Source organism: Acipenser ruthenus, chromosome 3, assembly GCF_902713425.1.
Source record: "Acipenser ruthenus chromosome 3, fAciRut3.2 maternal haplotype, whole genome shotgun sequence".
Lineage (NCBI taxonomy): Eukaryota > Metazoa > Chordata > Actinopteri > Acipenseriformes > Acipenseridae > Acipenser > Acipenser ruthenus.
Genome location: NC_081191.1, coordinates 64,383,903 through 64,399,465, shown reverse-complemented (window position 1 = coordinate 64,399,465; position 15,563 = coordinate 64,383,903). Strand labels below are relative to the sequence as shown.

The window sequence follows — 15,563 nt, the reverse complement described above, 5'->3', positions numbered from 1 at the left end:
TTCGGCATGCCTGTCGGGGATCAAGACAAACCCTGGGCACCTCATTTCACCTGCGAGCACTGCAAAAAAACTCTGGAAGGTAAGATGGACAATTGTTGCTCGGAATTTTATGTTATAAAATGTGTTAATTTTTAAAATTGTAAAAGTTTTTAATTTGAAAATGTTTTACAATTTTCAATGTTATTGAAAAAATATATCATATATGAAAAATGTTGTGAGAATCTCTTACACATTAAGAGCCATGAAGTTCACTATCCCAAGAATTTGGCGGGAACCCACTGACCACTCAAGCAACTGCTACTTCTGCATGGTGGACCCTTCCAAACGTCGGACTGGCAAGAATGCACCTGCTATCACGTATCCGGACCTTCCTTCATCCATCGCCCCGGTGCCACACTGCCATGAGCTCCCCGTACCCACTCCTCCGGAGAGAGAGCAGCCGTCTTTAGAAGAGAGCAGCAAGTCAGAGAGCGAGGAAGACGTTGTAGATTCAGATGACAATTTCAGTGGTGGAGCTGAGGAGAGAAACCCATACTACCCCAACCAAAAAGACCTCAACGACTTGATTAGAGATCTTGGTATCACCAAGCCCAATGCCGAGCTTTTGACGTCTAGGCTCAAGCAGTGGAACTTGTTGGATGAAAGTGTGCAAGTCGCAGATCAGAGGAAGCGTCACCAACCTTTTTCCAGCTTCTTCACCCGTCAAGATGGGCTCTGCTTCTGCCACAATGTGACCAGTCTGTTCGAGGCAATCGGAATCGCCTGTCACCAGAATGAGTGGCGCCTCTTCATTGACAGCTCATCCAGGAGCCTCAAAGCCGTGCTGCTCCATAATGGTAACAAGTACCCGTCTCTTCCCCTGGCTCACTTGGTGCACCTCAAAGAGGATTACAACAGCATCAAGACCTTGCTGGACGCCTTGAAGTATGATGAGTACGGCTGGGAGGTCATAGGAGACTTCAAAATGGTGGCATTCCTGATGGGTCTCCAAGGCGGTTTTACCAAGTTTCCCTGCTATCTTTGCCTTTGCGACAGCAGGGACACCAAGGCGCACTACCACAGGCGGGACTGGCCACAGCGGACCGAGTTCTCTGTGGGGAGGAACAACGTCAAGTGGGAGCCACTGGTGGACCCCCGGAAGGTGCTGATGCCACCACTGCACATCAAATTGGGCCTTATGAAACAATTTGTCAGAGCTCCAGATAAGGAGTCGGCAGCCTTCAAGTACCTTCAAGACTTCTTCCCTAAGCTGTCTGAGGCAAAGGTCAAAGCCGGTGTCTTCGTCGGACCACAGATAAAGAAGATACTGGAGTGCAATGAATTCCCCAAGAAGCTCACTAGTAAGGAGAAAGCGGCTTAGAACAACTTTGTCGCAGTGGTTCGGGGCTTCCTGGGCAATCACAAGGCCGAAAACTATGTGGAGCTGGTTGAGACTCTGGTGAAGAACTACGGCACATTGGGCTGTAGGATGTCCCTCAAAGTCCATATCCTTGATGCTCATCTTGATAAATTCAAGGAGAACATGGGAGCGTACTCGGAGGAGCAAGGCGAGCGCTTCCACCAGGATATACTGGACTTTGAACGCCGCTACCAAGGACAGTATAACAAGAACATGATGGGAGACTACATTTGGGGGCTGATTCGTGAAAGTGATTTACAGTATAATCGTAAATCTCGAAAAACTACTCACTTCTAAATCTTTTGTAGTCATTTTTGTATTACTTTAGTATAAATACATGTTAATTTGGATTCATTTGTTGTTTTTTTCTGACTTTATGTGAACGAAAAGACACAAATTCGCCCGTTTTCTCATTGGAAATAGGTAAATTTCAAAATATCACTGTCCTGGTCACAAAAGCAAAGTTTGTGGGGAATAATAGCCATTTTCTATACTTTTGAAGCATAAGCAATTAGGAAATAACACTTACTATCCAGGAACAAAAATTGTGTTACATAGTGTAATAATAATAATAATAATATTATTATTATTATTATTATTATTTATTTCTTAGCAGACGCCCTTATCCAGGGCGACTTACAATCGCAAGCAATAATAATAATAATAATAATAATAATAATAATAATAATAATGGAACTGTGTCTGTGTTTACAACTGGATGCAGGCACAGTCAGCTGGCAGATGCGTACGCTCCTCCATAGAGTACAATGCAGCCGTCATAGCGGAAGTAGTGTTATATTTTCTTTTTATGTAGTATTAGAAACAATGATTTCATTTTTATAGTTTTGTGTGTACATGTTCCCGTTTACACCTGTACACGGGTATATGTATATACCTGTTTCTTTTGAAATGTATATTTTATTATATTTTTTCACTGTTTGTAGTCGTGCTGTATATGCACTCATTTTAAAAATAAAGTCTTTATGTTTAATTTTCCATTTAAATACGTTGTTTCTGCGATGCAAATGTTAGATATGATGTTTATGAATAAAACTTTTCAGTTATATCCGATAATATGTCTTTAAATTTTCATAACGAAGCAGTTTAAAAATGTATGGGTCACAGTGACCCACGTAGTAGTTCGAAAATCTGGCGGTTCTAGTGTTAAACCCGTGTTTATGGCCAGTCATAGGATGCACTTTTGAAAAACATTTTTAATATAAAATGAAAATAAATATATTGTTTATAATAAAAATGTAAATGATATACAACGTTTAATGTTACAGGGATATTGTAATAGTAGTTAGGCATTACGTGAAATGCCTAATCCCTGGTTATTTGGTATTATTAACTCAAACATTTTTGCTGCATTTAGTTGTATCCAGTATGGTGTTAAATTTGTTCCCACATCTTCCCAATCCCAAATGTAATTTAAAACACTGTGCTATGCATCCATGAATTCTATTTCCTAAAATTAAAAAAATAATTAAATCATGAAAATGCTTTGTATCCAGAATAAAAACCTTTTGAGAGAGGTTGTCTCACCAGTTCAAGTTCATTTAAGTCTGAGATATAACTAGTGTTACAATAATGCATAAAATACCTAAATTTAAGTATTCTATGCTAAAATATTTGATTATTATGATGTTCTTTTTTTAAGTTTACTGTAGTAGCTCAATTAATGCTATATATACATTTTCATGGAAAAAAAAAACATTCTTCACTTCATAAAATATGTATGTACTATGAGAGATGCCCCATATGAACCTTCTGGTATAAGAGACACATTCTGTGTAGTTTGGGGCTATAAAGTTCTGGCTGCACAAACTTAGTCCTTACACCATGAGAGAAGCATCTCTTATTATAATCATTACAATCAGGAGTTCACATAACTGGTATGCAGGTATGCATGCGCACCAATAAAAAACAAATTACATACCGTCAGTACATTTTTTTACTGGAAAGCATTTTTCATATAGCCAGCGAGGGTGCTCACGCTTACATGGTCAAGCATATTATCTAGTTGTGACCCATACCTGCCTAACATCCCGATTTTCTATTGAGTCTCAAGGTCTCTGGGATCTGTCAATGATCTCCGGGTAACTGAGTTTATTATCTCTGACCATAATTAAATACCAGTCCCCATATTTCACTTAAGGCCAGAGGGTTCCGATTCACTAAAAAGTCCATTCCTGCAGGCGTTCTTATTGGCTGCTTCAAGGTTATATAAAATAAAATAAAAAATTGAGAGTGATAGGTGGAATCACTCCAGTTCATAATCATAACATAAATAATGTTCTTTTGATGGACACTTGAAACAACCAATGATAGCAGGGATCTCGATTTAGCTGTCCATTCAGAGAAGAGGGATGTAGTTACGGGGAGTGGTGCTGTGGAAGCTCGCTTCCCAAGCGTGGATGAGAGGAGGAGGTGTCGATGTTTCAGAGCCATTACATTTATACTTGAGTTTAAAAAAATACATTTACTTAAGCATTTTACTGAAAATAATACTCTTTTCCCTCAGTTATATCCTTCTATAAATACCGTTGTGCCGTCAAGATAACGTGTTCAACAAGTGAAGAAGTGTTCTGTTTTTTTGCTTTTGAATCACCAGGGCTGGAATTTGGTGGTAGGCTATTGAAATAAATAGCCTTCTCTCCTGTGTATGTGGATGAGTGTGGGGGGGTCATGTGAGTAGTCCAGACCCAATGAGAATCTATCACCACCTATGGTTGCTAACAAATACAAAAAAATAAATAAATAAATTAAACATGTCTACTGGCGCCAGAATTTAATGTCGCTCGTGCTATAGGAGGTACCCTGGCACTAGAATCTAGCTCCAAATTTACACCCCTGATTATTATTATTATTATTATTATTATTATTATTTATTTCTTAGCAGACGCCCTTATCCAGGGCGACTTACAATTGTTACAAGATATCACATTATTTTGTACATTCAATTACATTATTTTTTACACATTATTTTTTACATACAATTATCCATTTATACAGCTGGGTTTTTACTGGAGCAATCTGGGTAAAGTACCTTGCTCAAGGGTACAGCAGCAGTGTCCTCCACCGGGGATTGAACCCACGACCCTCCGGTCAAGAGTCCAGAGCCCTAACCACTACTCCACACTGCTGCCCCTGATCCTTGACATCCCAATTGTTTGAACTGTCGGAGGAAGAGGTGGAGCTAGACAATGATTGGATAATGACCCCTTATTTTGGTGAGTACCAAACCATTTCTGCTGGTACTCATGTGAGAGCCTAATGATAAAATGTATGTGAACCCCTGATTATAATCTGTTATTACAAACAAGACATGCAGTGAACATTCTGAAAAGTTGACATTTTAAATATTCATGTAATCAATGCTAACACAAAAATGACAGAGTCTCCTCACTCTTTTAATTAACCTTGAATCGGTCAAATAGTGTAATAGAATGCTCTTGACACCAGTCATTTCATGAAATGCAATTCAACTTTTAGGCAATTCATGTAATCGAGTGAAACAGTCATTTCACAAAATGACTGAAATATTTAGGCATTTTGCGAAATGACCGAGTAAAACATGCAAATAGTGTAATGGGATGCTCCTAAAATCAGTCATTTTGCAAAATGCCTGAAAGTTTTAGGTATTGCCTGATTTCACAATATGCCTGTAACGTGTATGTATAATATTAAACTGTTTTATAACTTAATGCATTTCCTTATTTTATTTATCTGTATGACTTCATATTGAAGTTTTAACATGTTCACTGAGTTTAAGAATTTAATCTAATTTGCAGTCAGTGTGATACCTCGAAAAAATGGAAGCCTCTTTTTTAATGCCTACCCCGTTACCATTAAAGAGAGTACAGCATTTATCGAGATTACTCATGACTTCAAGATAATGTTGCCTTTATCCCCTGAAATTACATTTTACTCTCTCACAGTGTTAAAATTACAGGGTAAGTTACTCCCAGATCCAAAACCTTATCTGGAGCACTGTATAATATTATTTATATATAAATTAAAGATAAAGTAATTTCTGACGGACACAGATTTTTTCTTTTTGCCTTCGAATACGTGTAAAATAATGTTTGTTCAGATATTTGTCCCAGCACTAATAGATATACATAGACATCATAGTAAAAGTCATTGGAATTTCTTTTTGCAGAACAGGTTTTTTGTAACATTAATATCATTACACAGTGTGACTGTTCTTTATGGAAACCGGTTATGTGGGAGTAAAGGTTCAGTCAACAATAAAGTGAAGGAATGTGAATTTGTGTTATTATATACTTACAGAAGCCACCCCCATTATCCTAGGGAATGTGAGAGATGAACAGCCATCTGGAGTCTGCCCAAACGTAGTATATGGTGTTTGAAACCAGGCCTTCTCATTTGCCCAAACCACATCACATAAAGGCAATATCGATGCTCCAAGTCCAACTGCAGGACCGTTCACAGCCACTATAATAGGTTTCTTAAACTGAATAAAAGTATTCACAAAGTTGCTGAAAAATAAAGTACAAAAAACAAAACATTTTGTATCTGCATTACAGAGATTTTGGACAGCACACACTTTTCATTTACAAATAAATGAAAATCAAATCTTACTTGATAGCTTCAGCCATTTTGACGCTTTCCCTCTTTCGGTCATCTGTTAATCTCCGAATAAAATAAATAAAATCAAGACCACAGCAAAAGACACTCCCCACAGCACTCAGCAAAACCAGTTTACTGTCGTCAGCAGCTGCAGTGTTCAGTGCACTCTGGACTTCCTTCATTACCTGAAACAACAAACACTCCTGGTTTACAAAAACCAATTAATCCGAGAGACTCATCCAACACAGTCATTAAGGATACATTCATATGTGGAAAATTAAAAAAAAACCCTGAGAGTTGTAAAAGCATGAACTCTTGAACCTTGTGAATGACCTGTAGCATGGAAAATTCATTAAAATAACAGCAGGGCCAGTGTGGCCTTCCTGTAAATGTTGTTGGAAGATAAAACCCTATCAGCCACAAAAGTGGATTTTTTTTCGAGACAGGAAGTCGGGGATATTATTAATTTTTTTATTTTTACAAAGCCAAAGTTTAATTGAATGTTATGTATTTTGTTACGTGATATATAGTATGTGTATAATAGGATAATATTCTTATTATTAATGTTGCCTATGTTCCTAATGCACAGTATCATTGCAGGATGTACCAGATCGTATTTGCAGTTTAACATTATATATATAAAAAAACACAACAACTCTGCTTTTATGTAATAGTGATGAATGGGGAGCAATTGGACAAATATATGCATGCCTGTTATTCTGTTTATTTGCATTTAAACATATTTACATGTAGCCTAAAGTAATTCTGCCTGTGGGGGCCCTCTCCAGTTATAAACTCAAGCCAGAACATTCAATATTAATGAAAATGTGGTTGATTTAGTTGCTGTCGGATTACACTTTTTAAAACTTTGTATCGTCGTACTGTACTCTTAGCGGGTGAATTCATTTAGGCAACCAGTATTATTTTACCTATAAAACTTTCTGCCTAACATGCACTCAATAAACTGGGGTGGGATTACAATCCCCTAAATAAATCCTTTTTCTAAATACCAAGGTCACATATTTGGTTCACTCACCCTGGCTCTACACAGCCCCTTTTTAAAGGCATGTGGCCAGGATTAAATGATAATCAATTCATCAATCAACACCTGGCCACCTGCTGTACATGAAGTTCAATTAGACAGGGAGATAATTCTAACCCCCAGCCATGCCGTATCAAACACAAAACGTATTTCCAAATTACCCAAATTTTATTTACAACAAAACAAAAACATAAATTTACAGGTGCAGGGCCTCAGCCCTGCCACACTATTACTAAACAAGTGTTTGTAAATTGTTGTATTTCACACAGCAATTTGTACTCCTTTCAAGAACTAAAAGATCCATATTCAATATTTTGAAATGAGGGGTGGAAATGTATCACGGTAGAATGGTCTTAGTTGTTTATTTATTTACATTACCAACAAAAATGGCATGCAGCAAGAAGAGGTTGTGGTAAAAGCAATACAAGGTAGAATACGTTTGCTTCTCACATCTTTGAATTAAAGCTGCAGCACACTCAATGATACACAAAATAATGTTGCCCTTCCAGTTTGTGTTTCCAGGAAGTTAAGTTGCAGACATGCAAAAGATCTTTTAAACTGGAGCTTATGAATGTTGTCTGCAAGTTTTGTTGTGAAGTTCATTGTGAACCCATAAAATAGTTATTTATGAACCTAAAACGTGTCTACATATCTCACTGTATCAAATGCTTTTGTGCATACAGCTTATCTTTTAGTCAATGTACAAAAGCTGGGACAACAACAAGGTTGGCTTTCTAATAAACTGAAATAATGTATCCATAAACATAAATGAGGTTCCCATACAAGGATGTGATGGCCACATATATTCTGCTTATACCAACTCAGCGATTCACACCTGGGCCAGATGGTATGCCTATTGCTTTAAGAGAATGGATCAACGAGGAACCTGAAGGACTTTGAATTTTTGTAAGCTGATGCACGCATTAGCCAAATGCATTTCTGTATATTATGGAAGTTACCGCGCTTGTATAATTTTGCATTAGCCTACCTGTAATTATCAAACATAGACACACCTAGTGTGGTTTCACTAAAATGCATCTTTGATTAGTTTGCATATATTTTTTCTTGATATAGCAAATCTTGTAGACTGTCCTTCAAAAGACTACACTATTTTACAGTATATGCATTGTGTAAATAGGTGAATTCCAAACTTTAAATGACAGTTAATATTAGTTTGAGTCAAGTCAGTGATAAGAGACAATACAATGGACAGTACACAGTTACAGTTTGCATAACACTCGCTTCTAATAAAATAATAGCATGTTGGTATTACGACGACTAAATGTGTGTTAAACTTTGATTTGATCATATATTAAGGTTAATTTTTTTTTTTTTTTTTTTTTTTTTTTTTTAATTTTAACCAAAACTAACGAAGATGTGGACTTAGCAGTTATACTAACAATAATGTTTCATAACAGTGTACCTCATACCCTTCCATTTTTGCAGGTGACAATGTAATTGTGTCATATATCTGTTGCACGGGTGTACAGTTCTTAAAGCTCCTATTCCCACTATACATGTTACTATGAATGCTAATGCCGGCCCATCACCCCTTCCTCCCTTGCAAAAGACTATTATGCCATTGAACATCTGCAATTCCAATAGAAAGTTATGCTAGGACATAGATTCATATTACAGCACTATTGGTAGTCCTCCTGTCAAGCACCTGTGTATCACGATTTACCACATATAGACCTCCTCATGTTGCCCTGCATGCTGTTCCCCACCCCACACCCAACAAACTGATGCCCATCAAACATGTGGATGCCACTGATCTTGGCAGTGGAATTCATAGAGATACAGTGTGATGTTAGTGCTACTATTATGCATCTGTCTCCTACTAGACCTGCATAAGCTGTGCCCAGATAGACACGACCAGTTGTGTAGTCGAGGGTATACGCAGGTAAACGGTGTTTACCCACTTTGAATTTGGGCAACATAGCGTTTACCCACTTCTCGTATAAGGGATACAGAGTTTACTCTTTTTTTTTACACTCCTGTTATTTGCAAATCCTGGGTTAAAGACAAGATATGTTAACGGTGAGCATCTCTGTGTTGCGCTGCTACACGCTAGACTGACAGCTGACAGCTCTCAGTCAGAACTGTGGCGCGAGCTGGGGGGTGTGGCCACTGGACTGCGTGTTCTGTTTGTGTGAATGTTCTGTGATTGGTTGTTTATGTTATGTTAATGCTCTGTTCAAGGCTATTACTCGCAATTAACGTCTGCGATTAACACGTTCATTTTTTTTTAAGATTAATTTTTTTAAGATTAATTATTTTGAACTCTCATTTTTGCCTCCGATGTCCACCAACCCCAATTAAAAAACCTGGAAAAGAAGGTTAACCTAAGTTCCTACCATGCCACTGCATGGCCTCAAACACTAAACAGGGGAGTTTACCCACTTTTTTATTTACCACTACACCACTGGACACAACCCCCCCAACACACTGGCATGGTAGTAGACCTCATACACCTAGTGGACCATGATGATGGATGTCTCTTGTGTTATCTGCAGAGAGTTGTATGTTGTTTGTTTTAACTGATGACGGCTGTCTTTGGTAGCTTGTGTTGCCTTGCCCCTTCCACTGCTTGTAAGGGAGTGGGAGGCAATGCAGAATTAGGGTTAAAAACCCTAACATTGCATGTCCCTACTTTTGTTGTTTTAATATCAACCTTAACTGATGCATTAACAACATTTTTTGCAAAATAATTTCCTTCCTTTTGAGAATATATTTATAGTTAGAAAGTCTGTATATTCTATTATAGAGCACAAAAAGTAAAACTGGCTATTTTTGTAATCTTGATTAAACACGTCACAGGTGCATATATGTTAAACACTGGCACAGGTTTATATATAATACACATGATTAGTTTTTTCTTCACAAAGTGTTTAGCTTTTCAATACTTCAGCGTGTTAAATTATAATCACTACATCAGTGTAAGTAGTTTTCTAGATACAGTTTAAACACAGTATATATCTGTGCTATTTATAAGAGTAGGTAAAGACGACAGAAAGAGTCCATACACCCCCATATTCTGATACTCTTCATAAAGAATACTGTAACCAAGTTTCATCACAATCAGAGAAGTAGTTCTCTAGATACAGCTCCCAGTGTTTCACAATCCAGTCCTGGGGAACCACTAACGGTCCAGGTTTTTTATCCAACCAGCACATCATAATTTATTTTTTTTTGGTTACTGTGTTTTGTATTGTACAGTGCTTTGAGATGCTCTGCATTTAGGCACGATATATAAAGTATTATTATTTATTTATTTATTTATTTATTTATTTATTTAATTATTACTGTACAGTATTTCATGATTATACTAATGATTACCCACATCTTTAAAGTCTCTGAAATTAACGTCCGAAATTGTGAAAATGCAAAGGATGTGCCAGAGACACAAATCTGTACTGTCAAAATAGATATGCATAGGTAAAACAGTATTTTTAAATGAAGCACAGCATGTCTGACTATCACTCATCTCCTCGACTAAAAAAAAAAAAAAGATAATTCAAGATAATAAACAAGCACAAGTCCGCTAATACGGGATTGTTTTAGGGAATCCCTCTGTGTCATATACATTAATTCAAATCATGTAAGTAATACTATCCTCCACCCACCAAACACAAACACAAACAAACACATTCACATACACAGCTGAACTTGAGTTGGCTCAAAAGTGACTGGTCAGAAAACTATTGCAGATACAATATTGACAGTAATAAAACCAAATACAGATAATCTCTCTCAGCAAAAAACATATATGTAAAAATGTATAGTTTTCAAGAGAGGACGTTTAATTTTACTATAACCATCAATATATTTAATATATAAAATGAACAAAAATGTTAGTAAAATAGTATAATTAATATTAAAAGAAAAAAGTTTCCCCCCCGTTTTCGATCCAGTGATCTTTGGTGTGCTAGGCAAACATGCTAACTACTACACTAAAAGCTCAGGCTTCATTCCTGCCCCTCACCAACAGTGACACAATCACCTCACACACACGCACACACACACACACACACAAGGAGAATGAAGCTGGTGTAGTGAGCAGCACAACCACACTCATTCAACAAAAAAAATATAACAGGTCCCTAGGTCCCTAGTATAGTTACCGACAGGGGGCTATAATGCCCAAAGCTGCATTGCACCCTGGAGGTAACAATAGTCTTCCCGAAGGGCATTTCATTTTCCACTATGGCTGAGTCTGCAGTACATAGTTAATATTGGATATTAAATATGTTGGATAGTAAATAGGACTTTATATATTTTGTTTAAATATAGCTGGTACAGCATAAGTAAATAAATAACATAAATAAATAAATAACATAAAATATTTCTGAGGTTCATACCTCGTAGTTAGCAGTTATTCTCTGTCTCCGTCTAGTTTGCTGACTGCTGCATAATCCAGTTTATATCCCACCCGTTTTTGTCAAGTTGAATTTCAGAGAGTCAGAAAACAGTGACAGTGACGTTTTAAATCACCATTTTATTGTTTGTGTTTCTTTCGTAGTAGGTTTTGTAATTCATTTTCTGTTATGTCCCAGAATTGCTATTGAGCAGTGTTCACATTTTGCCATTTTCTCTTGCGTTCTTTTGAAAAGGGGCAGGACTGACAGTGATGTGAACCAATCACATGACAGATGGAGACTATTGCCCAGAGGATGATCAATAATTCAATCTATTTTTGCTCCTATGATGTTTTAACCAAATCACAGGCCAGAATTCCCAACCACCAAGTCATTCATACACACACACCCCCACCCACAGAGTACCCACCACTTACACCGTCCAGGGTTATTTAAGGCAGCGTTTATATATGACAAATAGTGTTTGCTGTTTGCCATTCCCATTGATTTCAATAACAAAGGCATCGTTTATACCATGTTAAGCACGCTGTATATTTCGGGCAAACTCAGCTGTTTGGATCTCATGTGCCATTCACATAGATTTAAATAACAAACACACTGCTTATACTGTAGTAATCTGTACCTTGGCTATTTACCTTGGCTATTTAATCCCTGTACTCAGCGTCAGATTTACAGTTTGAAAAAACAGCACTGACTGCAACAGCAAGCCTGGCTGGAAAGAGAAAAGCGATGTGCATCAGCACGAAAATTCAGTGTGTAAATAAAATGTCAATTAGATGCTTTGCGCTTGCTAAGCATGCTTGGAATTCTGTCAGTCAGCAAACAATGCAACGTTGCTTCAAAAAGCTGGGGTTTCTGTTGTTGAGGACAGTGCTGACAAATACAACCAAAACTGAAACCCTGACACCAGAAGGTGGTCAGAGGAAGAATTCTCAGCTGTGTCTCCTTGGCGACCAGGACACTCTGCCTGAAACAGACACCGATGATGTAAGCGTGCATGCTGCGCTTCTAACACTGTGGCGTGCTATGGAGCAGCATCTGGATATAAAGCGTTTTTAGAAAACGCTGAGAAAGTTTGCCGTCCATACTTGCAAAAACAGACCATCCAGGTGCGTATCACAGAGTTCTACCCTGGAAACAATTTGCAGTAATGTAACCTATCTGTACTGTACATTTCTGCACTTGCATTACTTGCACTTCCTTTTTAATATATTCATAGGTTTTAATATATATTTTTTTATTAGTGTAGAGTGTCAAAGATTTTTAACCGCATACATGTTTGTTTTGTTTACTGTACTGGTGATTGGGGGGACATTTTGAATGTCAGGTTATTGTGTGGGTGTTTATACCGTCCATCGCTTACTGCGGGTGAATCACATTAACACAAGCGCACCCGTTCTAAGTGGTGGGAACTGTGTGTGTAATATACACTGAACTGCTCCATACCTTGATGCACTCAACTACTGCTCCTAACTATAACTACTTACTGTATTATTACTGTATAAATTATTATTTCTTAGCAGACGCCCTTATCCAGGGCGACTTACAATTGTTACAAGATATCACTTTTATTTTTACATACAATTACCCATTTATACAGTTGGGTTTTTACTGGAGCAATCAAGGTAAAGTACCTTGCTCAAGGGTACAGCAGCGGTGTCCTCCACCTGGGATTGAACCCACAACCCTCCGGTCAAGAGTCCAAAGCGCTAACCTCTACTCCACACTGCTGCCCTATACTCATATAAGCAAACATAAATACTATAAATACATAAATACATAATTACTATAAATTTTAACTGCTCTTAGTCACTCTTACTTACAATTTACTGTATTCTTTATTTTGCTCTTGCTTGAATTTAATATTATTGCACTTTCATAAATGCGCTTATCTGTATTATGATATTCTATAATGTGATATTTTATAATGCAATACTTTGAACTGTGATATTTTGTAACAATTGTAAATCGCCCTGGATAAGGGCATCTGATAAGAAATAAATAAATAAATAATAATAAATAGAAGGAATCCAACAGTTCTGGATGACACGACAATGCTGCCAGCTGTAATCGGTAGGCTGTGTGGTCCAGTGGTTAAAGAAAAGTGCTTGTAACCAGAAGGTCCCCGGTTCATATCCTGGCTCAGCCACTGACTCATTGTGTGACCCTGAGCAAGTCACTTAACCTCCTTGTGCTCCGTCTTTCGGGTGAGACGTAATTGTAAGTGACTCTGCAGCTGATGCATAGTTCACACACCCGAGTCTCTGTAAGTCGCCTTGGATAAAGGCGTCTTCTAAATAAAAAACAAATAAAATACATTGACCCTGCTGTCAAAACAATGGTGGTCCACCAATACACTATACAAGTTGATGTTGAGGAAATAACAATTTATAATATATTTAAATATATGTATGTGTCCATTCTACAAGGATTTATATAAATCAAATATATTTTATTCTCGCTGCAATTTTACTCAATGCTTTCAGACATTATCTCTAGGAGTACCCCCACAATGGTTTATACTTCCATTCAAATACCAAGCTTCAAACAAACATTTGTTATACTTTTATAAACACAGGATCTGATTTTAATTAAAACAGATGGTTCTGCAGACTACATTATGAATGGGCCATCAATATTCTAATGGTGACAGTTAAACCGCTTATCTGGCAACATCAGCAGACCACACATCAAAAGGCTAATTTACAATTCTATTGAAAGACATTCAGAGTACCAGCGCCCTCTGGTGGAAGATAGAGGTTGTGCTGAACTGGTGCCAAAAAAGATCTAGGGGTAGATGCAAGTATAGGCGCAGTGCAAATAATTGCAGATGCAAAATTCAAATTGCACTGTGGCCATGCAATTATTTTGCACTGTGCCCTATGTAAGCTTAAGAGCAATGCAAATTATTCAATTATGATAACGAGGGTCTCAGTGAGCGCATCTGTCTATTTAGCCGCCGCTAGTACAAAGAGCAGTAGGCGCTGTATGACATTAGTGGAGCACGGAAATATGCCATAGGAATGGCAGCAAAGTCCTCTTGGCGCACAGAAAATAAAATAAAAAAAGTTTTCTGAGAAGGAGCTGAGAATCCCTACGACTGAGGTCACTCAGTATGAAACGTTGTTAGGAAAAGTCTCAGCGAACATCAGTTATGCTAGTATCCTTTATGTACTGGCCTGCCCTTTTCAGCATGACATCCAGATTTTTGCCTAGCACTGGAAAAGGTGGATTGGGCTATCCCTCCAGACATCCAAAAGTGGTCTGAAAGGAACCAGAGGTTAAGCAGTGCAGATAACACAGCACTTTCACATGTGCAGGGATTGCGGTCCCTAGATTGACGCTGGGGTTTAGCTCATCCCTCAATTCAGCTATTAAGTCTAGGATGACCTGCGGAGTAAGACGATAATGCTTTAGCACTGTATCCTCTGGCATCCCAAACAAAGTGACCCTGGGATTGAACATGCAGGGTCGTCTTCGTCTTGCCCTTCTCCTCCAAATGTGTTCCTGCCTCTCCTCAACAAGAGCCAAGTGTCGCTGCATCAGGAAGTGTACCACAGCAGCCATCCTGTAGACAATGACAGGCCTCTCCAGGTGTGTGCTCTTATACAGCTCTTAATTACTCGCTTCTACAATGGTTTGCACCTTGTAAGAAGAGGTGAAGTTTTTGGAGGATCAGCAGTTGCCTAAGTGCAAGGCAAAGTCCTTACATTACATTATAATGTTTGTGCCTGGTTAGTACCCAGATCCCACCCAATTCCATATTCTTTTCATTTGAATGCATTTCAATATCATTTTAATGGATTAATGATGGCAAAGTGCAAATTTGATAGCGGGTGCAGAACGCCAGGTGAACACCATTCTTTACATACGCCGCATTTTTAGCAGTCGCTAAAATCACACCTTGCTCGTATCCTTTCATTTACTCCTTAATGTTAAACCAAGAATGCAGAGGTTTAAAAATCACACAAATAATGAATATTCTTGTGAACCCTTATATATAAAAAACATTGTAAATTTGGAATTTGAAAACTACTATTAGATTAATCAACAAAACAAATTTAATAGAATTACCAAGTTTTAAAGATACTTTGTTCAAACTTCAAGATTAATATGCACTGGCAGATATTTAGTATGTGAAGATAGG

General features: G+C 37.7%; 1 protein-coding gene across 4 annotated transcripts in view; it reads right to left on the bottom strand.

Moving 5' to 3' along the window:
• The window catches only part of LOC117435313 (chromodomain Y-like protein), a 141,442-nt gene that overhangs the window by 5,887 nt on the left and 119,992 nt on the right, over nucleotides 1-15,563 (bottom strand). For all 4 annotated transcript variants that reach the window (XM_034058372.3, XM_059014831.1, XM_034058373.3 and 1 more), the window contains 2 exons: nucleotides 6,008-6,180; nucleotides 5,694-5,904 (listed from right to left, as the gene is read on the bottom strand). In XM_034058372.3, the coding sequence (XP_033914263.1) occupies nucleotides 5,694-5,904; nucleotides 6,008-6,180 (384 nt within the window). The remainder of the gene's footprint in view (nucleotides 1-5,693; nucleotides 5,905-6,007; nucleotides 6,181-15,563) is intronic.